A 25354-nucleotide genomic window follows, 5' to 3' on the forward strand; every position below is an offset into this window, starting at 1 on the left:
TGGACTATAGGACACGGAGGACCGAGGACGCCCCATTCACATCGAACGGGCTGTAGTGGAGCGGGTTGAGAGCTTCAAGTTCCTCAGTGTCCACATCACTATCAAGGTCCATACACACCAAATCAGTCGTGAAGAGGGCACGACGATGCCTCTTCTCCCACAGGAGGCTGGAAAGATTTGGCATGGGCCCTCAGATCCTCAAAAGGCTATACAGTTGCACCATTGAGAGCATCTTGAATGGCTGCATCACCGCTTGGTATGGCAACTGCTTGGCATCCGACAGCAAGGTGCTACAGAGGGTAGTGCGCACGGCCCAGGACATCCCTGGGGCCGAGCTCCCTTCCATCCAGGTCCTCTGTACCAGGCGGTTTATGAGGAAGGACCTAAAAATGTGCTAATTCTCCAGACATCCAAGTCATAGACTGTTTCTGCTACCGCACGGCAAGCAGTACCGATGCAGTACCGATGCACCAAGTCTAGAACCAACAAGACCCTGAACAGCTTCTACCCCCAAGGCATTAGGCTGCTAGATAGTTAGTTAAATAGTTAACCAAATAGCCACCTGTATTATCTGCATTGACCCTTTTCTGCATTGACCCCATTGACCCTTTTTGTCTCATTGCATATGCGGCTGCTACTGTTCCTTATCCGTCTGGTTGACTAATGACTTAATTCCTAGTTATACACACAGATCTATCTCAATGAACTCATACCCCTGCACATCAACTCTGTACTGGTACCCTGTGTATATAGCCAAGTTATCACTACTCATTGTTTATTTATTATTCGTTTTACTATTACGTTTTATAACTTTTCAATTATTTCTCTATTTTCCTTCTTTCTGCATTGTTGGGAGGGGCTGTAAGTAAACATTTCACAGATTTTCTGCACCTGTTGTTTACAAGGCATGTGACAAATACAATTTGATTTGTAATGCATTGACATTTCTACTCCTCATTTTGATAGGACTTGCAGGAATGATCAAATGTTTTTTCTTATCCATCTTAATCTTCTGTAGCTAAAATGTTGGTATACTGACTGTATACTGTCAGCCTTTTCTTCTCTGTAAGCTATGATGAGACCCAGCGTTCAGATGGCATTTTGATGTGAGGTATGATGTCTTTGTATATGCCGTCATCTACTGGTCATATATGACATTGCGTAACATTATATTTGAACATGCTTGTTATCCAGGGGGCTCTAGGACCCGGTTCGGGCAGTGTTTTGTAGGAAAGTGTGGATTGTCGATTGATGGAATACTTTACTCCATGCATGCCACAAGAAGAATAAGGACAATTTACAAGTGGATACAACAAAATTACCATTATTGTTATTTTAAACTTTTAATATCTCTTCGCGTAAAACGGGTTATTTGTTGGGAGCTTCAATTCACTAAATCGCTTTCCAGCACCAGCTTGTCTTGAGAAGGTGAGTGTTGTTATAACAGCAACAGATCTAAGCTAGCTAATTTAGCTAACGTTAGCTACCTTGATAGGTTGACTGACTGAAAAACCCACAAATGGTAGCTGGAGAAAAAGTACTACTGTAAATCTGACGCTCTGTCGTCACAGTCACGTTGTTTAATGTGACTGTTTAATTTGTCTGTCAAATAAATGGACACCAAGAAAAACAGGCTAAACAATGCCACAGGGGAATATGCATCTTGATTCCTATGGTGATATCTGTCGTGCTCAAGAAAGGATTCCATAACAGCCACATAACGTTTTTGTAAAAGATAATCTGAAGCATTTGTTTAAAGTTCCATATCACATGACAACAAAAACAATGGAGTAATAGGGTTTAATAGTTTTTGGGGGGGTTTGATAATAAAGTGCAGTTGTTCTTTCATTAAGTCATGTACATCCAAATTAATAATTGTATTAGTTGAAATTACAATGTGCACAGTGACCTCTCTGAACTGGAGCTTGTGAGGGCTTGTTCCAACATGCCAAGCTACTCCATGGTACATGTGTCGGCATACCACTGTAACCTAATTCTAGTGTGATATTTTGAATGAATATCAGTTGATGAAATGTGATGTGTTTTGGGTGTCTTAAGTGCCTTGACTGAATCAGAATTGGTCCACCGCCCACCCCAGATTCACCTGACTGGCTGGGATGCTGTTAGGAGTCATGACGGAAGCACTAACCATATCGTAAAGTTCACAGCCCGATATAGCAGGGCTGTCATGGATCTCCTAGGCATATTGAAGTCTGTTGAATGATTATAGACTTGGAAGAGATGCTTGCTGTGTTTTGCTTCATAGTACAACACACACACCTCAAGGAGATTCAATCTGCTCTTGACCCTGATACATTAAGTAGGGTATAGCAAAATAATGAACAGGTGTTCATTGTGTTGACTAACTTCACTTTTAATCGCTGCTGGGAGAGTTATGAATGGAAGAAGTTAGACTAGTTGAATGTCATCATGAATAGCAGTTTAGAATAGGATACAAATACGGTCCGGTGAAAATACTGTTTTTAAAAACTAATTTCATGCAGTCTACTGTATGATTTTCTTTGCCTGTCCTGCCTTTTTAAAATCTCTTAACATACATGCGGACCAGGTTTCTGATCTTGAGCCCTATGTGTAGGCTTAATGTGGTAGTAATATGTCTGTTATAGTGAATACTCTCTTTCCCCTCCCCCGTCTCCCCAGCTCACAGCCACCATGGTGGTAGTGCAAAGCTACTGTGAGGCCAGCGCTTCCATCTCCGAAGCCTGGCTGGAGGGCGGCATCTCGCCCTGCTTCTACTTCACCCTGGTGCCCACCGTTCTGCTTACCCTCTCCTTCTTCTTCGGCGCCTTCCACTGCGTCTGCTACCGCCGCTACGGCACCGAGATGGAGCCCAAGTTCGTGCCGCGCTCGCGCCTCTATGGCCTCCAACTGGCAGTCTCCCTGCTCCTCCTGCTGCAGTTCCTAGGGGGGCTGGTGTGGAGGGCAGCCGGAGGAGGGGAGCTCCCCGGCTATGTGGTGCTGTACGGATGCCTGTCCATGCTGGGCTGGGTCTGGGCAGTGGCCCTGCTAAGGCTGGAGAGGAGGAGGGTGCTGGTGAGGGACCGGACACAGGGCCACAGCATGGTGTTGCTGCTCTTCTGGACTGTGGCATTTTCAGCGGAGAACCTGGCCTTCGTCTCCTGGGCCAGCCCCTACTGGTGGTGGGGCCTGGAGAACACACAGAAGCAGGTGAGAGAGGAGGAGGGGTATGTTCAGGAGGGTGTAACATTATAGAATGTCCTCAATCTACAAATTACTCAGAGAGGCACGTCTGTTATACATAATGCACTGGAGTCTGTTTAGGAGGGTGTAGCATTAAACAATAGATATATTGTTGTATAACATACATGTTTAATGTCAGGTTAAGATCTTTTCATTGCCTTTCTATCTGCAACGTTACAAACATTTCACCCATTTGGAATAAACCCCACAGCTCAACCGTCAGTGAGGATAAACTGCCATCCCACTCTATAGTTTCACTGAGGTTGTTCAAATGTTGACATATAATGTTGCTTGATATAAGTATTAAACTTAGTTTCAACACTCCATTACACAAGTGTAGTAGTGGGCTTTCTAAAAAATGAAGTTAGTCTGCTCATAGGGTGTGATATCCATGTAAATGGGACACATAGGCTAGATGTAATATGGTTATTTTCAAGTACCTACTTAATAACCTCTAAATCCCTTATTCATAATGGGTGTTGTGGTTGTAGTTATTTTTTTAAACAGTCTATTTCAAAGCAGTTTCTCACAAGTAGACTGCTAAAATAGGAACTGATTTTCCAACCATGACACAACAGTGGAAGGGAGGGGAGCCATGATCATTATTCAGCTATGAGTAACTCTAGAAGTGCTGAGTCACTGCTCCATCTTGCCCTTCCACATCCCTCTCCCTCTGAACACTCCCCCAAATAAATTCACAGTTGAAGTCGGAAGTTTACATACACCTTAGCCAAATACATTTAAACTCAGTTTTTCACAATTCCTGACATTTAATCCTAGTAAAAATTCCCTGTCTTAGGTCAGCTAGAATCACCAATTTATTTTAAGAATGTGAAATGTCAGAATAATAGTAGAGAGAATGATTAATTTCAGCTTTTATTTATTTCATCACATTCCCAGTGGGTCAGAAGTTTACATACACTCAATTAGTATTTGGTAGCATTGCCTTTAAATGGTTTAACTTGGGTCAAACGTGTCGGGTAGCCTTCCACAAGTTTCCCACAATAAGCTGGGTGAATTTTGGCCCATTCCTTCTGACAGAGCTGGTGTAACTGAGTCAGGTTGGTAGGCCTCCTTGTTCGCACACTCTTTCAGTTCTGCCCACAAAGTTTCTATAGGATTGAGGTCAGGGCTTTGTGATGGCCACTCCAATACCTTGATTTTGTTGTCCTTAGGCCATTTTGCTACAACTTTGGAAGTATGCTTGGGGTCATTGTCCATTTGGAAAGACCCATTTGCGACTAAGCTTTAACTTCCTGACTGATGTTTTGAGATGTTGCTTCAATATATCCACATAATTTTCTATTGCCATCTATTTTGTGAAGTGCACCAGTCCCTCCTTCAGCAAAGCACCCCCACAACATGATGCTGCCACCTCTGTGCTTCACGGTTGGGATGGTGTTCTTCGGCTTGCAAGCCTCACCCTTTTTCCTCCAAACATAACGATGGTCATTATGGCCAAACAGTACGATCTTTGTCCCCATGTGCAGTTGCAAACCGTAAACTGGCTTTTTTATGGCGGTTTTGGAGCAGTGGCTTCTTTCTTACTGAGCGGCCTTTCAGGTTATGTCGATATCGGACTCGTTTTACTGTGGATATTGATACTTTTGTACCTGTTTCCTCCAGCATCTTCACAAGGTCCTTTTGCTGTTGTACTGGGATTGATTTGCACTTTTTGCACAAGTACGTTAATCTCTAGGAGACATAACGCATCTCTTCCTGAGCGGTATGACGGCTGCCTGGTCCCATGGTGTTTATACTTGCGTGCTATTGTTTGTACAGATGAACGTGGTACCTTCAGGCATTTGGAAATTGCTCCCAAGGATGAATCAGACTTGTGGGGGTCCACAATTTTTTTTCTGAGGTCTTGGCTGATTTCTTTTGATTTTCCCATGATGTCAAGCAAAGAGGCACTGAGTTTGAAGGTAGGCCTTGAAATACATCCACAGGTACACCTCCAATAGATTCTCAAGGCATAGTCAACTTAGTGTATGTGAACTTCTGACCCACTGGATTTGTGATACAGTGAATTATAAGTGAAATATTCTGTCTGTTGTTGGAAAAATTACTGTCAGGCAAAGTAGATGACTTAGAATACGTGGACAACTACAAATACTTAGGTGTCTGGTTAGACTGTAAACTCTCCTTCCAGACCCATATCAAACATCTCCAATCCAAAGTTAAATCTAGAATTGGCTTCCTATTTCGCAACAAAGCATCCTTCACTCATGCTGCCAAACATACCCTTGTAAAATTGACCATCCTACCAATCCTCGACTTTGGCGATGTCATTTACAAAATAGCCTCCAATACCCTACTCAACAAATTGGATGCAGTCTATCACAGTGCTATCCGTTTTGTCACCAAAGCCCCATATACTACCCACCATTGCGACCTGTACGCTCTCGTTGGCTGGCCTCGCTTCATACTCGTCGCCAAACCCACTGGCTCCATGTCATCTACAAGACCCTGCTAGGTAAAGTCCCCCTTATCTCAGCTCGCTGGTCACCATAGCATCTCCCACCTGTAGCACACGCTCCAGCAGGTATATCTCTCTAGTCACCCCCAAAACCAATTCTTTCTTTGGCCGCCTCTCCTTCCAGTTCTCTGCTGCCAATGACTGGAACGAACTACAAAAATCTCTTAAATTGGAAACACTTATCTCCCTCACTAGCTTTAAGCACCAACTGTCAGAGCATCTTACAGATTACTGCACCTGTACATAGCCCACCTATAATTTAGCCCAAACAACTACCTCTTTCCCAACTGTATTTAATTTATTTATTTATTTTGCTCCTTTGCACCCCATTATTTTTATTTCTACTTTGCACATTCTTCCATTGCAATACTACCATTCCAGTGTTTTACTTGCTATATTGTATTTACTTTGCCACCATGGCCTTTTTTGCCTTTACCTCCCTTCTCACCTAATTTGCTCACATTGTATATAGACTTGTTTTTTTTTTTTTTTTTTTTTTACTGTATTATTGACTGTATGTTTGTTTTACTCCATGTGTAACTCTGTGTCGTTGTATGTGTCGAACTGCTTTGCTTTATCTTGGCCAGGTCGCAATTGTAAATGAGAACTTGTTCTCAACTTGCTTACCTGGTTAAATAAAGGTGAAATAAAAAAATAAAATAAATAAAGATGTCCTAACCGACTTGCCAAAACTATAGTTTGTTAACAGGAAATTTGTGGAGTGGTTGAAAAACAAGTTTTAATGACTCCAACCTAAGTGTATGTAAACATCCGACTTCAACTGTATATATATATGTGTATAGATGTAGTGTGTATACTGTAAATAGATGTCCTAGCCTACCTCTTTCTGGTAATGCATTCAATGCCGTATTAGCCCTGTATTTAGTTACTTAATGATGGGTTATGCGTAATAAGCTTCCAACTTATAGCCTCTCTTGCGCGATACGCACTCCCCTGTGCGCCACTGGCCTCTCGCGTTAAAAAACTCTCTTTAGCTTTTGGAGTCCCATGCAGGACAAGCTAGACTCGAATAGCTTGATGGACATTGTAGAACTCACAGGTCATTTTAAAGAAGAGCGAACGTGCGATGGCGGTAGGCTCATTTTTCAGACCCATAGCCATTTAATCTTCGTGAAGAGAATTGAAAGCCTTCTGCATCTAATTCTAGTCCTATATTATTTAAGGATGTCATTAGAATGATGAAGATAAGGACAACTGTTGAATGCGAGGAAGGAATGACGCAACAAGAGGATATGAGGTAGGCTAATAACATTAGGGGAAGTATTATGAAAGGTATATATGCGTCAGCCTACTAATTATACAAATAGGCCCTAATTTATATTTCAAAGTTCAAATCAAATTCACTAGCTTATAGGCTACTTGTAACTTTGAGGTTGCATGTGCTGCACCAGAATTGCATGTTATCTCCCTGCTTAATCATGGCTTGAACGATGTGTGTATTTTCAGTCCATAAATTACAGTACAGTAGCACTCAAAGATTAGCATAGTGGAGCTTGTTTAATTTATTTACTGAAGAGAGCATATAGCTAGCTACATCTATGGGCTTTGATGTGTTTCTGTCATGAGTAATGTGCATTAACCTATATCATATACAGCATGTATTGGATAACGGCACAATCATTTGGGCTTTTTTTCTGGGCTTGGGGTCATTAACCTCTACGGGATCGGTGTCCGTTTCTCGAACTAGACACTCTAATGTACTTGTCCTCTTGCTCAGTTGTGCACAGGGGCCTCTCACTCGTCTTTCTATTCTGGTTAGAGACCGTTTGCGCTGTTCTGTGAAGGGAGTAGTACACAGCGTTGTACGAGATCTTCAGTTTATTGACAATTTCTCGCATGGAATAGCCTTCATTTCTCAGAACAAGAATAGACTGACGAGTTTCAGAAGAAAGGTAATTGTTTCTGGCCATTTTGAGCCTGTAATCGAACACCCAAATGCTGATGCTCCAGGTACTCAACTAGTCTAAAGAAGTCCAGTTTTATTGTTTCTTTAATCAGAACAACAGTTTTCAGCTGTGCTAAAATAATTGAAAAATGATTTTTTAAGGCTCAATTAGCCTTTTAAAATTATAAACTTGGATTAGCTAATATTAACGTGCTGTTGGAAGACAGGAGTGATGTATGTAGATATTCTATAAAAAATTATCTGCTGTTTCCAGCTACAATAGTCATTTACAACATTAACAATGTATTTCTGTATTTCTGATAAATTTTATGTTATTTTAATGGACAAAAATGTGCTTTTCTTTCAAAAACAAGGACATTTCTAAGTGACCCCAAACTTTTGAACGATGGTGTAGTTTATAAATTCCTCATGAGCTTAGTTCAACTTTCACACCACATCAGAACCCAAAATATAAGATTGTTTTACTCCAATGTTTGTAAACGTTAACAAACACTGTATAGCCTCAAAGCATGATTCAAATAAATGTTTATATTATGGATGGTCAGTACTTGCATACATAGCTTGGTCTATGAATTTGAGTGGTTTCATTTCTCCAGACCGATCCCTCAGCTTTTTTCCAAAACAGGCGGGGTACCCACTATGTTATTGTTTCAACTGCGGATTGCCCCTTTGAAGGATCAGTTATGACTAAGCATTTTTCATTCATTACCTGAGGTGGAGTTTTCTCTGTGGTTGATGCGCTACCTCGGCACAGGAACACTCTTCTTCCTGGGCCTGAAGGCTCCGGGGTTGCCACGGAGACCATATATGCTCCTGATCAACGAGGACGAACGTGACATGGAGGGCGGCACTGGCCAGGTAACCTAGTAAACACATCCCTTATGTGTGTATAATATCCAATGACTGTATAAATAAGAATATATCCTGATTCAATTTGTGTATGTGTGTAAGTTTGTAATGAGTGTCTGTTTGTCTGTCTGTGCCACCATGTCCCATAATAACCCCTATCTCTACCTCAGCCCCTGTTGAGTGGGGCGGAGGAGTCCCAGTCTACCTGGCAGGACTTTGGGCAGAAGGTGCGTCTGCTGGTGCCCTACATGTGGCCCCGGGGCAATATTCTACTACAGGGCCTGGTGCTGCTCTGCCTGTGCCTGCTTGGTTTGGAGAGGGTCATCAATGTCTTTGTCCCCATCTACTACAAGAACATCGGTGAGAGATCCTCCCTCGTTTCTGAACATCTCCCCAAGAACCAGCTTTTTTCTGAATACCTTTTAAGATCTTAGTTGTTGTCACAGCCTTATTGTTTGCGTTGCAGGTCATCTTTTCTTTTCCAGAAGGCTTTGATATCATTGAGGCTGACATCTGAATATCTACAAGCACAACTGCAGAAAAGATGACCTGAAACTGTCATTCCTTTTCAAAACCTCTCTTTCTGTCACAGTGAATGAGCTGACTGATGGGAGCAGCTGGAAGACCTTGGTCACCACTGTGTGTGTCTATGTCCTGCTCAAGATCCTGCAAGGTGGAGGGGCAGGTGAGTGGGACTTTCACCCCATATTTTCTTTCTCTACCGCTTTACTCATTCCTTGAGTGCTGTTATTTGAATTCTCTCTTTTGTTTCCTCGCTCTCTCACTCCTCTCCCCTTTCCCCCTCTCCCCCTTCCCCCTCTTTCTTTCCCCTGTCTTTCCTAGGTGCGTCTGGTTTCATCAGTAACCTGCGCTCCTTCTTGTGGATCCGCGTGCAGCAGTACACCAACCGGGTGGTGCAGGTGCGTCTGTTCGGCCACTTACACTCACTGTCACTGCGCTGGCACCTGGGCCGACGCACCGGGGACGTCCTGCGCAGCATCGACCGCGGCACCTCCTCCATCAACACCCTGCTCAGGTGAGTCTCATAATAATAAATTGTGTGTGTGTCAATGAGTACGTTTACATGCCCACTAGTGATGCACCGATATGACGATATCTGATATTTACAATTTTATAAGCCTTTTAAGCATTCTAGTACTGTTAAATAGTTAAAACACACACATGGGCGCAGCGGTCTAAGGCACTGCATCTCAGTGCAAGAGGCGTCACTACAGTCCCTGGTTCAAATCCAGGTTGTATCACATCCGGCCGTGATTGGGAGTCCCATAGGGCGGCGCACAATTGGCCCAGTGTCGCCCAGGTTTTGCCGGGGTAGGCCGTCATTGTAAATAAGAATTTGTTCTTAACTGACTTGCCTAGTTAAATAAATGTTACACACACACACACACACACACCACACTGACCAACAAGTTATTTTGTTGGCATTTACGTATGTCCCCATTACCAGTAAAACATCATCAAAACCTATTTATTTCACTTACTTGCTGTGCCACTTACTTTCTGTGCCATTGTTCATTTGTTCAGTCATTTCATTCTCAACCAGGATTTCTATGGAATGGCGTTTGGGTTTTTGCGTATCAAATAATAGAATATTTAACACTATTTCACATGTCAAATAAGCTTGTAGACCAATCAGGACCTGAATATGACTGCAAGTCACATAATTATTTAACGCATTCATACATTTTTTACATAGTTATTACACGTTGATTACACTATCACTCGTATTTCATGTCACAATGATTCATTGATACGTGTGCTATGAAGCTGGCAAAGTTGTCTCGCGCACCTACATTGCTGGTCATAAAAAAAGCTAGCTTGCTCATGGATGCAAACATTGTTCTTCCCCAAAAACCTAGCAAAATGACATTATCTGTTTCAGTAGCTGAAGTTAGCTAGCTTAGCTAACTATATAGCTAAGTGTCATCATCTAATTTATAGGACAGTTCTTATTTGATTAATGGTCAGACCCATCTATGTGAAGCTAGCCACAAAAGGATTAGCTACAATAGTGGACTTTGCGGGTAGCCTTCAAAATAAAAGTATGGCATAATTTTACTATTTGTATTCATTTGCATCACTGTCAATGACATACTTTTATTTTGAAGGCAAACATCAAATTCCATTATTGTGCCTAATCCTTATTGTGGCGAGCTTCACAACACATAACCTGGTCTGGTTGAGCCTATATCTAGCTAGATGAACCTAGCTGGCTGCTTATAACGTTATAGCTCTGGGCAACAGGGTTAAGTAGCTGGCTAGCAATTTATTTTTCATGAACTGAAGTTCAATTTCAATAGGCGAACAAAAATACTTACTCACAAGGATTCCTAAATCATTGCTAAGAATAATGAAAATGACTGCAGTTTCTACTGGTCATTGTTTTCAGGCTGGTTGTATTGGTGCTAGCTAGGTACCAAGCTAAAGCTTCCTACCCCAGAAGTTGTGGTCGAAGAAATGATGCTTTATTACCAACACAGTATTTATAACACATCGTTCGTGGCCGGTGTTTGCTTGTTTGCAGAATTTTTTTTTGTACAGCTTTGACAGTGCTACTGACGTGCAAAGACCGAAATGGCGTTCCATAGTATGTATGTCGTGAAGCTAATAGCAGTGACACTATTACTGTGTAACTCCGGTAGGGCAACATCTGAAAAATAGCTCACTTGGTAGTGTGTACCGGTACTCAACCAGTCGGCGAAAGCCAACATCACCCCCGACAGAGAACGGTTGATTGTCAAGGGCAATGAATTCCATTATCTTGACTTTAATGGATTTTGTGTACGAGTTGTCTCGCTGAAATGTTCTTACTCTTTCAAATGACTACTCGACTTGTTGACTGCTCGATCCACACTGCAGACATTGAGGGATAGGTTAGGAATGCTGTGTTGCACATGTCGCGCAAAATTTTACGTGGTGTCATTACGTCATGTACGTTATATAGGTATGCTTTGACATCGATTTTGCACATCGGCGTTAAACTAGACATTGGCCGATACTGATGTTGGCATTTTTAGCTAATATCGTCCGATTACGATATGTTCACCGATATATTGTGCATCCCTACTAATAATTATAATAGCAGTAGGCCGAGTATGAAAATAGTCATGTAAACATCTTACTCACATGTGCCAGCGTTGGTGGCACAAGCCTCCCTCTTATTTGCGAGTGAAGCGAGTTCGGAAAAACTGAAAGTAGGCATCTTAGAAATAGCTTTTACTTACAAACATTGACTGTAGTTGATTCAAGAAGGTAGTTCTTGGATATTTCGTTTCCTGTCGACAATCAAATACATATTTTCTTAGTTGTCATTCTCAGTAACACAACATTCAACTGTCATATGCCTGTGTAATAAAACTAATTACGTTTGAAGCAGCATTTTATTAGTATGTTACATAATACTTTGGTAATATTGTATTTTAATTGCATAGCAATTAGCTGAGTTTTTGTAACTACTGTTACTACAAGAGGAATAGTGACTGTTCCTTAATTCCTACAAACCTGACTCAGTTACTCCAGCTCTGTCAGGAGGAATGGGCCAAAATTCACCCAACTTATTGTGGGAAGCTTGTGGAAAGCTACCCGACACATTTGACCCAAGTTAAACAATTTAAAGGTAATGCTACCAAATACTAATTGAGTGTATGTAAACTTCTGACCCACTGTGAAGGTGATGAATGAAATAAAAGCTGAAATAAATCATTCTCTATGCTATTATTCTGACATTTCACATTCTTAAAATAAAGTTGTGATCCTAACTGACCTAAGACAGGTAATTATTACTCGGGTTAAATGTAATTACTCGGGTTAAATTTGGCTAAGGTGTATGTAAACTTCTGACTTTTTCAACTGTATATAGCATTTTTCTAAGCGTTTTACGTTATGAGTGGGAAACTCATCTGCCTTAGATTACTAATGATATCTTTCAGACACAGGTCGTATATGTCAAACACTGTCTAAGGCAATATATCCTCTAAAATGGGTGTGCAGCTCCCCTGGGAGTGCTGCGCAGAAGAAATATCAGCCCATGCAGAGAAGCACGAGATTGAACTTCACTTAATTTTCTACAGTTTTCCATGTCAGATAACACTACCAACGTTTTCCCTTTACTGTTGTAATTGCGATCGAATCAACGCAATATTAGCCACTTTCAATGCAACATAGCGAAACAAAACTAACTATGCAAGACTTAGTATGCAAAACTAACTATCCAAGAGATTTTGTTGTAGGGAGAATGCATCGGATTGACAAGGCCCGTACTCTATACACAGACCGGTGCATCACAACCAATCAGAGCTGCAGTAGGCCTATATGCAAATAGACCATTGCCATATATGGAACCTGTGCCATTCACTTTGAACTGGACAGTGTTTACAGCATGAGCGGTCATTAGAAGATGTGCTTGTTTTGAGATTAAGGTGAGAGCTACATGTAGCCACCTGTGCACATTTGTTCAAATCCTTTGCTAGTGAGTGACTTATTAGCCCAGTTATCGATAATTTGTAGTCAGCAATGGGGGACTGATTTAAAAATATATATATATATATATTTTTTAAACTTTTATTTAACTAGGCAAGTCAGTTAAGAACAAATTCTTATTTTCTATGACGGCCTAGGAACAGTGGGTTAACTGCCTGTTCAGGGCAGAACGACAGATTTTTACCTTGTCAGCTCGGGGATATGAACTTGCAACTTTTCGGTTACTAGTCCAACTCTCTAACCACTAGGCTACCCTGCCGCCCCTGCCGATTGCTTCCTACAAGAGAACAAAACGTGTGCATTTCTAGCTATCTTTGAAAAGTGAGTCAGATCAAGTTTTTTCGTCTTAGAGGCAGTGTTGTATTTTGAGACAGGCTTGAATAAGCTAAGTAGCCAATAGGCAGAGGGTAGAATAATTTGTCTGATTCTCTATAATAATGGTATGGGAATAATTGTTTTATTTTGTAAAGTGGTTTCTTGCATCAAAGAGCACAACAACATTTTCAGACTGCCTTGTCTGAAGGACAAGTGGATAAACAGGTTCATGTCAAGCCATGCATGTTGTTTTTCAAAAGTGTCTTGGGATGTAGGACTACATTAAACACCACACATTGGCTGCTACTGTAGGCTGGATGATAGAACAATTATTTCCATGTTAAAATGTTTTGGGATACATTTTCTCCATTGTTTTTGATGGTAGGCCACTGGTAGGCCTTCATTATGATCAAATAGCCACAGTAGCCTACTTGACCACTTAACTGTAACTTAAAGTAGATACAGCCTCAGTGTTCACATTTAACGCCTGCCGGAAGTTGCACAGAATTTTCACAATGTTCAAGTTTGCGCTCAGCAGACCTGAAATTTGCTCAGTGCTGAAAGAATTGAGGGAACATTGGTCTGAGGTATGCTTGATTGAGCTTGCCCTTTGCTTTGCACTTTTTGAACTATTCAGTATCAATCGTATCTCAAGTGTTTGGAAGTATTTGACATACATATTTGATCTGATTTACTTTATCCTCAAAGCTTAGATACTGCTTCCTCTGGTGTTTGCTCTATCCTTTCCACCTTAAAATTGATTCCACCTTCCATTTCTACTTGCCAGGCCGTGTAACTATGATCCATCCCGCTGTACAGTCGTGGCCAAAAGTTTTGAGAATGACACAAATATTAATTTTCACAAAGTTGCCTCAGTGTCGTTAGATATTTTTGTCAGATGTTACGATTGAATACTGAAGTATATATAATTACAAGAATTTCATAAGTGTCAAAGGCTTTTATTGACAATTACATGAAGTTGATGCAAAGAGTCAATATTTGCAGTGTTGACCCTTCTTTTTCAAGACCTCTGCAATGGTTTCTTAGTGTTATCCTGACCTCTGGACAGTCTGTAGTTTCCTGTGTCTGAATGTCTGACTTTCTGTGTCTGAACCCAGAGGTAAACCTGGACTCCCTCTCTTTCTCTCCACAGCTACATTGTATTCAGCATCTTCCCCACCATCGCAGATATCGTCATCTCCATCATCTACTTCATCACCTACTTCAACGCCTGGTTCGGACTCATCATATTCGTCTGTATGTTCCTCTACCTCAGTGAGTACAAGGCCTCCTTTCCAGAACCAATTCAGTTATATTTATAAGGTAATAATAATCTGAGTCAAATGTGATATGTCCTCTTGCTCAGTTGTTGCTCAGCTCTCTTTCTATTCTGGTTAGAGCCAGTTTGCGCTATTCTGTGAAGGGAGTTGTACGAGATCTTCAGTTTCTTGGCAATTTCCCGCATGGAATAGCCTTAATTTCTCAGAACAAGAATAGACTGACGAGTTTCAGAAGAAAGTTCTTTGTTTCTGGCCATTTTGAGCCTGTAATCGAACCCACAAATGCTGATGCTCCAGATAATCAACTAGTCTAAAGAAGGCAACTTTTATTGCTGCTTTAATCAGCACAACAGTTTTTTCTAATGATCACTTAGCCTTTTAAAATGATAAACTTCGAATAGCTAACACAATGTGCCATTGAAACACAGGAGTGATGGTTGCTGATAATTGGCCTCTGTACACCTATGTAGATATTCCATAAAAAATGGAACAATGTCTACACTGTATTTCTGATCAATTTGATGTGTAGAAAATAGGCTTTTCTTTCAAAAACAAGGACATTTCTAAGTGACCCCAAACTTTTGAACGGTAGTGTATCTTCAGAATGAGGTTGTTCTTCCCTTTACCCCACTTGGCCTTTTCATCCACTCTTTGGGGGAATTAAAAAATATATATTTTAGTGTTCAATGTATTTTCAGTGTTATGTTTAACTCTGACCTTTTCATTATGGGAGCAATGATAAATAATATTATAAATGTATTTGTTTATAACTTTTTTTAAACTGTTGCGGTAAATGTGAATTTTGTAAAAATGGTAAAATGCATAATATCTGATCAAAAAACATATTAATAATTATGAAATAGATAAGTACAGATCCTAATCTCGGTGATCCAAGAGGACATGTCATGAAAAATGAGTTTACATTTTTGATTGGTCAGATTTACATTACAGATAAGTGCAGGTGTGAGATGCGACTGAAATTTCACCGGTGGGGGAGAGCGAGAGAGAGGGGTGGACATGGAGGGTGCTTTGCTTGAAGCGCTGAACATCATCATGACATGACGTGAACTAGAATGTGCTTGAGCTATAGAGCTCCACAGTGGAGGTGTCCTAATTCCCATAAAACCTAGCGGTCAAACAGGGAAATGGTTCCAATTGTTCACATGCGCCAAATATAACCTTTCTGTGAAATGCTTACTTATACAAGCCGTTAAGAAAATATTTACTAAATAAACTAATGTAGAAAAAAAAAACACTACCAAATAACAATAATAAGGCTATATTCTGTACAGGGGTACCGGTACTGAGTCAACGTGCGGAGGTACAGGTTAGTCAAGGTAATTGAGGTAATATGTACATGTAAGTAGGGGTAAAGTGACTATGCATAGATAATAAACATTGAGTAACAGCAATGTATTTTTATTTTTTATTTTTACAAAATACATATAATTCAGCTCTATTTACTCTCAGAATCAAAAATGCTAATTATCATCAAAGTAGACATCATGCAAGACTACAAATCCCTGTAGCTCCTGCAAGTCATCTCTCGCTGACACCTTTGTTAACAGGAATTGTGTATATTTTAAAACTTACACAAGACAGTTCAAAGAATTGTACATTTTAAAGAAATGTTGCCAATTTATTCATTGTTCAGCTAACATTAGGTAGTTAATTCAGAGATTCTTACCTTTGCCTCTGTTCGGCAGTCTAGTCCAGATCATTAAAGTTGTAGTTCTTTATGATCACCACATTAGCAGCTAATTAGCATTTCATTTTTGGTTAAATACAGGCAAATATATTGATAAAAGTCACTTAGTCTTGGAGAGATTTACACAGTAATCAAAATGTCATGCCAGGGTAAACCTACACGAAACACCACCCTTATTTTAAGTGTTTATTAAAATCCCCTACAGGAAAAATAAATGGTGGGAAAATGATTCTAATCAAATTTTATTAGTCACATGCACCGTATATAAAAGGTGTCAGTGAAATGAAAACCTTACAGTGAAATGCTTACTTACGAGCCCCTAACCAACAATGGAGTTTAAAAAAATACGGATAAGAACAAGAAGTAAAGTAACAAGTAATTAAAGAGCAGCAGTAAAATAACAGCTGTGAAACTATATCCAGAGGGGTACCGGTACAGAGTCAATGTGCAGGGTAGAGTTGTTAAAGTGGCTATGCATAGATGATAACAACAGCGAGTAGCAGCGGTGTAAAAGAGGGAGGGGGGAGGCATTGCAAATAGTATTGGTAGCCATTTTATTAGATGTTCAGGAGTCTTATGGCTTGGGGGAAGAAGCTGTTTAGAAGCCTCTTGGACCTAGACTTGGTGCTCCGGTACCACTTGCTGTGCGGTAGCAGAGAGAAAAGTCTATGACTAGGGTAGCTGGAGTCTTTGACAATTTTAGGGCCTTCCTCTGACACCGCCTGGTATGGAGGTCCTGGATGGCAGGAAGCTTGGCCCCAATGATGTACTGTGCCTTTTGCACTACCCTCTGTAGTGCCTTGCGGTCCGAGGCAGAGCAGTTGCCATACCTGGAAGTGATGCAACCAGTTAGGATGCTCTCGATGGTGCAGCTGTAGAACCCTTTGAGGATCTGAGGACACATGCCAAATATTTTCTGTCTCCTGAAGGGGAATAGGTTTTGTTGTGCCCTCTTCACGACTGTCTTGGTGTGCTTGGACCATATTAGTTTGTTGGTGATGTGGACGGCAAGGAACTTGAAGCTCAACTTGCTCTACTACAGCCCCGTCGATGAGAATGGGGGCGTGCTCGGTGCTCTTTTTCCTGTAGTCTACAATCATCTCCTTTGTCTTGGTCACGTTGAGGGAGAGTTTGTTATCCTGGAATCACACTGCAAAGTCTCGGAACTCCTCCCTATAGGCTGTCTCGTCATTGTCTGTGATCAGGACTACCACTATTGTCTCAATCGGCAAACTTAATGATAGTGTTGGAGTCGTGCCTAGCCGTTTAGTCATGAGTGAACAGGGAGTACAGGAGGGGACTGAGCACACACCCCTGGGGGGCCCCTGTGTTGAGGATCAGCGTGGCAGATGTGTTGTTGAATGCAGAGCTGTAGTCAATGAATAGCATTCTCACATAGGTGTTCCTTTTGTCCAGGTGGGAAAGGGCAGTGTGGAGTGCAATAGAGATTGTTAGGGCCGTATGCAAATTAGAGTGGGTCTAGGGTTTATGGGATAATGGTGTTGATGTGAGCCATGACCAGCCTTTCAAAGCACTTCATGGCTATAGACGTGAGTGCTACGGGTCGGTAGTCATTTTTGCAGGTTACCTTAGTATTCTTGGGCGCAGGCACTATGGTGGTCTCCTTAAAACCTCTAGTGACTCCCCATCCCGCATGAGGGAGCGTAATCATCGACTGACACGAATTAGCATAACGCAACGGACATAAATATTCCTAGAAAATATTCATATTCATGAAAATCACAAGTGAAATATATTGAGACACAGCTTAGCCTTTTGTTAATCACCCTGTCATCTCAGATTTTCAAAATATGCTTTATAGCCAAAGCTAGACAAGCATTTGTTTAAGTTTATCGATAGCCTAGCATAGCATTTTGTCCAGCTAGCAGCAGGTAACTTGGTCACGGAAATCAGAAAAGCAATCAAATTAAATCATTTACCTTTGATGAGCTTCGGATGTTTTCACTCACGAGACTCCCAGTTAGATAGCCAATGTTTCTTTTTTCCAAAAATATTTATTTTTGTAGGCGAAATAGCTCCGTTTGTTCAGTCATGAAAATGCCGAAAAATATTCCAAATTAGGTCCATAATATCGACAGAAACATGGCAAACGTTGTTTATAATCAATCCTCAAGGTGTCTTTCAAATATCTATTCGATAATATATCCACCGGGACAATTGATTTTTCAGTAGGACCGATTGGAATAATGGCTACCTCTGTATTTTACGCGAGAGTCACTCTGGGAGCCATCAGGTGACCAGTTGCGCAATGTAGCCGCTTACGTGTATTCTTCAACATAAATGCGTAAAACTACGTCACAATGCTGTAGACACCTTGGGGACACCACTGCTCAATAGGGACGCATTGGAACGCAGCGCTTTCAAAACATGAGGCACTTCTGGCTTAGGATTTTTCTCAGGCTTTCGCCTGCAACATCAGTTATGTTATACTCACAGACAATATTTTTACAGTTTTGGAAACTTTAGAGTGTTTTCTATCCTAAGCTGCCAATTATATGCATATTCTAGCATCTTGTCCTGACAAAATATCCCGTTTACTACGGGAACGTTATTTTTCCAAAAATGAAAATACTGCCCCCTAGTCACAAAAGGTTAAAACATGTTGGTATTACAGAATTTGACAGGGAGAGGTTGAAAATGTCAGTAAAGAAACTTGCCAGTTGGTCAGCACATGCTCGGAGTACACGTCCTGGTAATCTGCCTGTGAATGTTGACCTGTTTAAAGGTCTTACTCACATCGGCTGCGGAGCGGGTGATCTCACAGTCTTCCGGAACAGCAGGTGCTCTCATGCATTTTTCAGTGTTATTTGCCTCAAAGTGAGCGTAGAAGTAGTTTAGCTCTTCTGGTAGGCTCTTGACACTGGGCAGCTTTCGGCTGTGCTTCCCTTTGTAGTCTGTAATGGTTTGCAAGCCCTGCCACATTTGACGAGCTTCAGAGTTGGTGTAGTACGATTCTATCTTAGTCCTGTATTGATGCTTTGCCTGTTTGATGGTTCGTCGGAGGGCATACCAGGATTTCTTATTAGCTTCCGGGTTAGAGTCCCGCTCCTTGAAAACGGCAGCTCTACCATTTAGCTCCGTGCAGATGTTGCCTATGTTTCTCTGCATTAAAATCTGCGGCTACTAGGAGCACCGCCTCTGGGTGAGCGTTTTCTTGCTTGCTTATGGCGGAATACAGCTCCTTCAATGCTGTCTTAGTGCCAGCCTCTAACTGTGGTGGTGACTAAACAGCTACGAAAAATACAGATTAACTCTCTAAGTAGATAGTGTAGTCTACAGCTTATCATGAGATACTCTACCTCAGGAGAGCAATAGCTCGAGACTTCATTAGATATCGTGCACCAGCTGTTATTTCCGAAAATACATAGACCGCCACCCCTTGTCTTACCAGACATCGCTGTTCTATTCTGCCGGCCAGCTTTTTTAAAACTTTTTTTTAAAAATATTTTACCTTTATTTAACTAGGCAAGTCAGTTAAGAACAAATTCTTATTTTCAATGACGGCCTAGGAACAGTGGGTTAACTGCCTGTTCAGGGGCAGAACGACAGATTTGTACCTTGTCAGCTCGGGGGTTTGAACTTGCAACCTTCCCAGTTACTAGTCCAACGCTCTAACCACTAGGCTACCCTGCCGCCCCCAGCTGTATGTTGATAGTGTCGTCTTTCAGCCACAACTTACATTTTTGAATGTCCCGTTGGTAGTTTAAACGTGCGCATAGGTCATCTATTGTATTTACAAAGATTGCACGTTTGCTAGCAGAATGGATGGAAGTGAGTTATTCGATCACCTACAAATTCTCAAAAGGCAGCCCGCCCTCTGGCCCCTTTTTCTCCACCTCCTTTTCATGCAAATCACGGGGATCTGGGCCTGTTCCCTGGAAAGCAGTATGTCGTTGGCTTTGGGGTCGTTTGACTCGTTAAAAGAAAAAAATGATTATTTCAGTCTGTGGTGAGTAATCGCAGTCCTGAAGTCCAGAAGATATTTTTGGTCATAAGAGACGGTAACGGCAACATTATTTACAAAATTAGTTTAAAAAACAAGTTACAAACGAGAGCAAATAAACAAACAAAAAAACAATCTGTTGGAGACACGTCAGCCTTCTTCTCGGCGCCATTTTTTTGGAACCATTTCCTTGTTTGACCGCTAGATTTTATGGGTATTATGGCTCATACTGTGGTACTCAATAACTATCATTATAACTTTACAGAATTATATAAACATAATAGATCGGGAGGAATATTTTTGGAACCAAAAATAACATTCATTATTAACAGGTTCTCAAGATTTAAAAAGAATGGTTATATTCCGGATCAGTTTCCTTCTTCATTTTTTTTTTTTTTTTGGTTCTGTTCCCTGAACGGGTTCCAACCCCTGGTAATAACAATGTAATATTTCATAATGGTTCATCAATATATTGCTCCAGCCCTTACCATCATCATCACGGAATGGAGGACTAAGTACAGGCGAGACATGAACACCCAGGACAACAACGCCAAGTCCAAGGCAGTGGACTCCCTGCTCAACTTTGAGACGGTACGGAGATGCTCCCATTGACTTATAACCTCAATACTTGGGTCGTGTTCATTAGTACTATAGTGGAGAAATTACAAGATTAAGTTATAATACTGTTATTGCATCAAATGGTTATTTTATGCAATAGAATAAGGTTCTATTAGTACTCGCTTATCTCTGTGTGTGAACTGAGAGGAGCCTTTGATTTATGAATGGTTTGGTGATTAATTCCTACAGCATGCATTTCATAGAATGATTTGGTGTTTGTTTACTGTTAAGTACCAGGGAGAGATGCCTCTGGTATGAGAGGAACCTTGTCTTAGGGGCCAAACTCTGGTTTCTGTACAATAAGAAAAGTCTACATGACAAATACTATTTGGCTGGGGGATACTCCTTTCTCTTATATCAAGTCTCACCTTGTGACCCATTCCACATATCTGTTGTTTGTCATGTAAACTAAGTGGGTGTATCTTTGCTATACAATATCTTTGTATTCTTTGTATCAGGGCTCACAACCCAACAGTCAAGAGTGTTGGGTTGACCAGCATTGTTATTGCAGAGCACTCACATCATGACCTGCTTTCCTTATTAATAAGTTCATAAATATTTTTGTTTAAGTACAACTCTGACTTGTGTGATAAGTTTGTTTCTCCTCATTTGATAATAAAGAAATAACCACCACAGGACACACAAATGAAAATGTAAAAAAATGTTTTGCAACAGAAAATGAAAAATAAGTCCAGGTAGTCTCTCCCTGTTTCAGTCTGTTGGGTGCCTAATGAACACAATCCAGAATCCCCATCTGGCACATGAAGCTGTCCACAAACACATTAAATTTTTGCAGCTTCAAAGTTGCTTCATGACTGTTTTTCCAACAGGTGAAGTACTACAACGCAGAAAATTATGAAGTGAACCGCTTTGAGAACGCCATCCTCAAGTATCAGGTAATCTAGACTATAGATGTCAAACGCTGAAGAGTTGAGAATGTAGATCTGTGTAAAGTTACACCAGAGTGCTTGCTTTGGTTATTCGGGTAGATGTGTTTGACCACCTTAGATGCTTCTCCATCTCTACCCCCCCCCCCCCCCCCGACCTGATGTCTCAACCTTTGAGTGCTTGGCTATGAAAAGCCAGCATTTACTCCTGAGATGCTGAACTGTTGCACCCTCTATAACCACTGATTTATTATTTGACCCTGCTGGTCATAGATGAACATTTGAATGTCTTGAAGAAAGATCTGGCCTTGATGGCCATGTACTCTAATAATGCACAGCCATAAGAGGACTGGCCACCTCTCAGAGCCTGGTTTCTGCCTAGGTTCCTTCCTTTCTATGGAGTTTTCCACGCCAATGTGCTTGTGCATCTGCATTGTTTGCTCTATGGGCTTTTAGGCTGGGTATCTATATACATTTACATTTAAGTCATTTAGCAGACGCTCTTATCCAGAGCGACTTACAAATTGGTGCGTTCACCTTAAGACATCCAGTGGAACAGCCACTTTACAATAGTGCATCTAAATCTTTTAAGGGGGGGGGGGGTGAGAAGGATTACTTTATCCTATCCTAGGTATTCCTGAAAGAGGTGGGGTTTCAGGTGTCTCCGGAAGGTGGTGATTGACTCCGCTGTCCTGGCGTCGTGAGGGAGTTTGTTCCACCATTGGGGGGAATAAGATATATATATATATATATATATATATATATATAAGCACTTTGTGACAACTGCTGATGTAAAAAGGCCTTTCTAAAATACATTTGATTGAAATGTTGATTGATTGAGCTTGCCATTTATTGATGTGCTATGATTTTAGAACGGCCACCAGTAGTTGCTCTTTACCTTTTGTAAATCTGTTGTTTCCAGGTCTTTTCGACAGCACAAGCAGATCTGGGACCAGGCTTTAAACTCTATTTATTATTATGTTGTATTTATGGTCTGCATAACAATGACTATAGGAGTTGGCAAGACAGCACAAGCAGATCTGGGACCAGGCTATAACTATATTGATTGTAATGTTGCATTTGCATTCTGTTTGTCTGTCCCCTCTCATCCTAGATTTCAGAATGGAAGACCCAAGCCTCTCTGGCCTTCCTGAACCAGACCCAGAACCTGATTGTTGGCTCAGGCCTACTGGCAGGCTCACTGCTCTGTGCCTACTTTTTCCAGGAGGGCAAGTTTAAGGTACTGAGCTCAGAGTGCTTGCTAGCTTAAGGGTCATTCCACCTCGAAAAGGAGAAGAAAGAGGATTTTGACACCCACTTTCTCAGATTGTGCTGAAATCTTTCTTTAGTTAGAAACAGATAAGATTAGCATTCCTAAAACATTGTTTTGTTGAAATGTATAATTTGATCTAGGATAAATTAAGCTAATTGATTTGCACCCAAATTGGCTATTTTAATTTATAGGATTTATATCATCTTCAATAAATAAATAATAATAAAAAAGAAACGTCCTCACTGTCAACTGCGTTTCTTTTCAGCAAACTTAACATGTGTAAATATTTGTATGAACATAACAAGATTCAACAACTGAGACATAAACTGAACAAGTTTCACAGACATGTGACTAACAGAAATGGAATAATGTGTCCCTGAACAAAGGTGGGGTAAAAATCAAAAGTAACAGTCAGTATCTGGTGTGGCCACCAGCTGCATTAAGTACTACAGTGCATCTCCTCCTCATGGACTGCACCATATTTGCCAGTTCTTTCTGTGAGATGTTACCCCCCTTTTCCACCAAGGCACCTGTAAGCTCCCGGACATACAGTGGGGCAAAAAAGTATTTAGTCAGCCACCAATTGTGCAAGTTCTCCCACTTAAAAAGATGAGAGAGGCCTGTAATTTTCATCATAGGTACACTTCAACTATGACAGACAAAATGAGAAAAAAAATCCAGAAAATCACATTGTAGGATTTATTGTTATTTTTTTCTCCCCAATTTCGTGGTATCCAATTGTTTAGTAGCTACTATCTTGTCTCATCGCTACAACTCCCGTACGGCTCGGGAGAGACGAAGGTTGAAAGTCATGCGTCCTCCGATACACAACCCAACCAAGCCGCACTGCTTCTTAACACAGCGCGCATCCAACCCGGAAGCCAGCCGCACCAATGTGTCGGAGGAAACACTGTGCACCTGGCAGCCTTGGTTAGCGTGCACTGCGCCCGGCCCGCCACAGGAGTCGTTGGTGCGCGATGAGACAAGGATTTCCCTACCGGCCAAACCCTCCCTAACCCGGACGACGCTAGGCCAATTGTGCGTCGCCCCACGGACCTCCCGGTCGCAGCCGGTTACGACAACATTGTAGGATTTTTAATGAATTTATTTGCAAATTATGGTGGAAAATGAGTATTTGGTCACCTACAAACAAGCAAGATTTCTGGCTCTCACAGACCTGTAACTTCTTCTTTAAGAGGCTCCTCTGTCCTCCACTCGTTACCCGTATTAATGGCACCTGATTGAACTTGTCATCAGTATAAAAGACACCTGTCCACAACCTCAAACAGTCACACTCCAAACTCCACTATGGCCAAGACCAAAGAGCTTTCAAAGGACACCAGAAACAAAATTGTAGACCTGCACCAGGCTGGGAAGACTGCATCTGCAATAAGTAAGCAGCTTGGTTTGAAGAAATCAACTGTGGGAGCAATTATTAGGAAATGGAAGACATACAAGACCACTGATAATCTCCCTCGATCTGGGGCTCCACGCAAGATCCACCCCGTGGGGTCAAAATGAGCAAAAATGAGCAAAAATCCCAGAACCACACGGGGGGACCTAGTGAATGATCTGCAAAGTAACAAAGCCTACCATCAGTAACACACTATGCCGCCAGGGACTCAAATCCTGCAGTGCCAGACGTGTCCCCCTGCTTAAGCCAGTACATGTCCAGGCCCGTCTGAAGTTTGCTAGAGAGCATTTGGATGATCCAGAAGAAGATTGGGAGAATGTCATATGGTCAGATTAATTCAAAATATAACATTTTGGTAAAAGCTGAGTTGCATCCAAAGAACACCATACCTACTGTGAAGCATGGGGGTGGAAACATCATGCTTTGGGGCTGTTTTTCTGCAAAGGGACCAGGACGACTGATCCGTGTAAAGGAAAGAATGATTGGGGCCATGTATCGTAAGATTTTGAGTGAAAACCTCCTTCCATCAGCAAGGGCATTGAAGATGAAACGTGGCTGGGTCTTTCAGCATGACAATGATCCCAAACACACCGCCCGGGCAACGAAGGAGTGGCTTCGTAAGAAGCATTTCAAGGTCCTGGAGTGGCCTAGCCAGTCTCCAGATCTCAACCCCATAGAAATCTTTGGAGGGAGGTGAAAGTCTGTGTTGCCCAGCAACAGCCCCAAAACATCACTGCTCTAGAGGAGATCTGCATGCAGGAATGGGCCAAAATACCAGCAACAGTGTGTGAAAACCTTGTGAAGACTTACAGAAAACGTTTGACCTCTGTCATTGCCAACAAAGGGTATATAACAAAGTATTGAGATGATAAACTTTTGTTATTGACCAAATACTTATTTGTAAACTTGATATTTCAT

The 25354-nt window shown here is 41.4% G+C and overlaps 1 protein-coding gene across 2 annotated transcripts in view; it reads left to right on the forward strand.

The window, feature by feature from the left end:
• Positions 1-1241: 1241 nt before the first annotated feature.
• The window catches only part of LOC115129616 (ATP-binding cassette sub-family B member 6-like), a 38981-nt gene continuing 14868 nt past the window's right edge, over positions 1242-25354 (forward strand). Inside the window, exons 1-10 of one of the 2 annotated variants that reach the window (XM_029660181.2) lie at positions 1242-1428; positions 2662-3189; positions 8343-8486; positions 8648-8837; positions 9070-9162; positions 9321-9513; positions 14446-14567; positions 20726-20835; positions 21693-21758; positions 22864-22989. In XM_029660181.2, coding sequence (XP_029516041.1) covers positions 2674-3189; positions 8343-8486; positions 8648-8837; positions 9070-9162; positions 9321-9513; positions 14446-14567; positions 20726-20835; positions 21693-21758; positions 22864-22989 — 1560 coding nt within the window. In that variant the 5' untranslated portion in view covers positions 1242-1428; positions 2662-2673. Of the gene's footprint in view, positions 1429-2661; positions 3190-6885; positions 6960-8342; positions 8487-8647; positions 8838-9069; positions 9163-9320; positions 9514-14445; positions 14568-20725; positions 20836-21692; positions 21759-22863; positions 22990-25354 lie in introns of those variants that run through there. The other variant, XM_029660182.2, reaches the window with a different exon arrangement.

This window comes from Oncorhynchus nerka, linkage group LG5, assembly GCF_034236695.1.
Source record: "Oncorhynchus nerka isolate Pitt River linkage group LG5, Oner_Uvic_2.0, whole genome shotgun sequence".
Lineage (NCBI taxonomy): Eukaryota > Metazoa > Chordata > Actinopteri > Salmoniformes > Salmonidae > Oncorhynchus > Oncorhynchus nerka.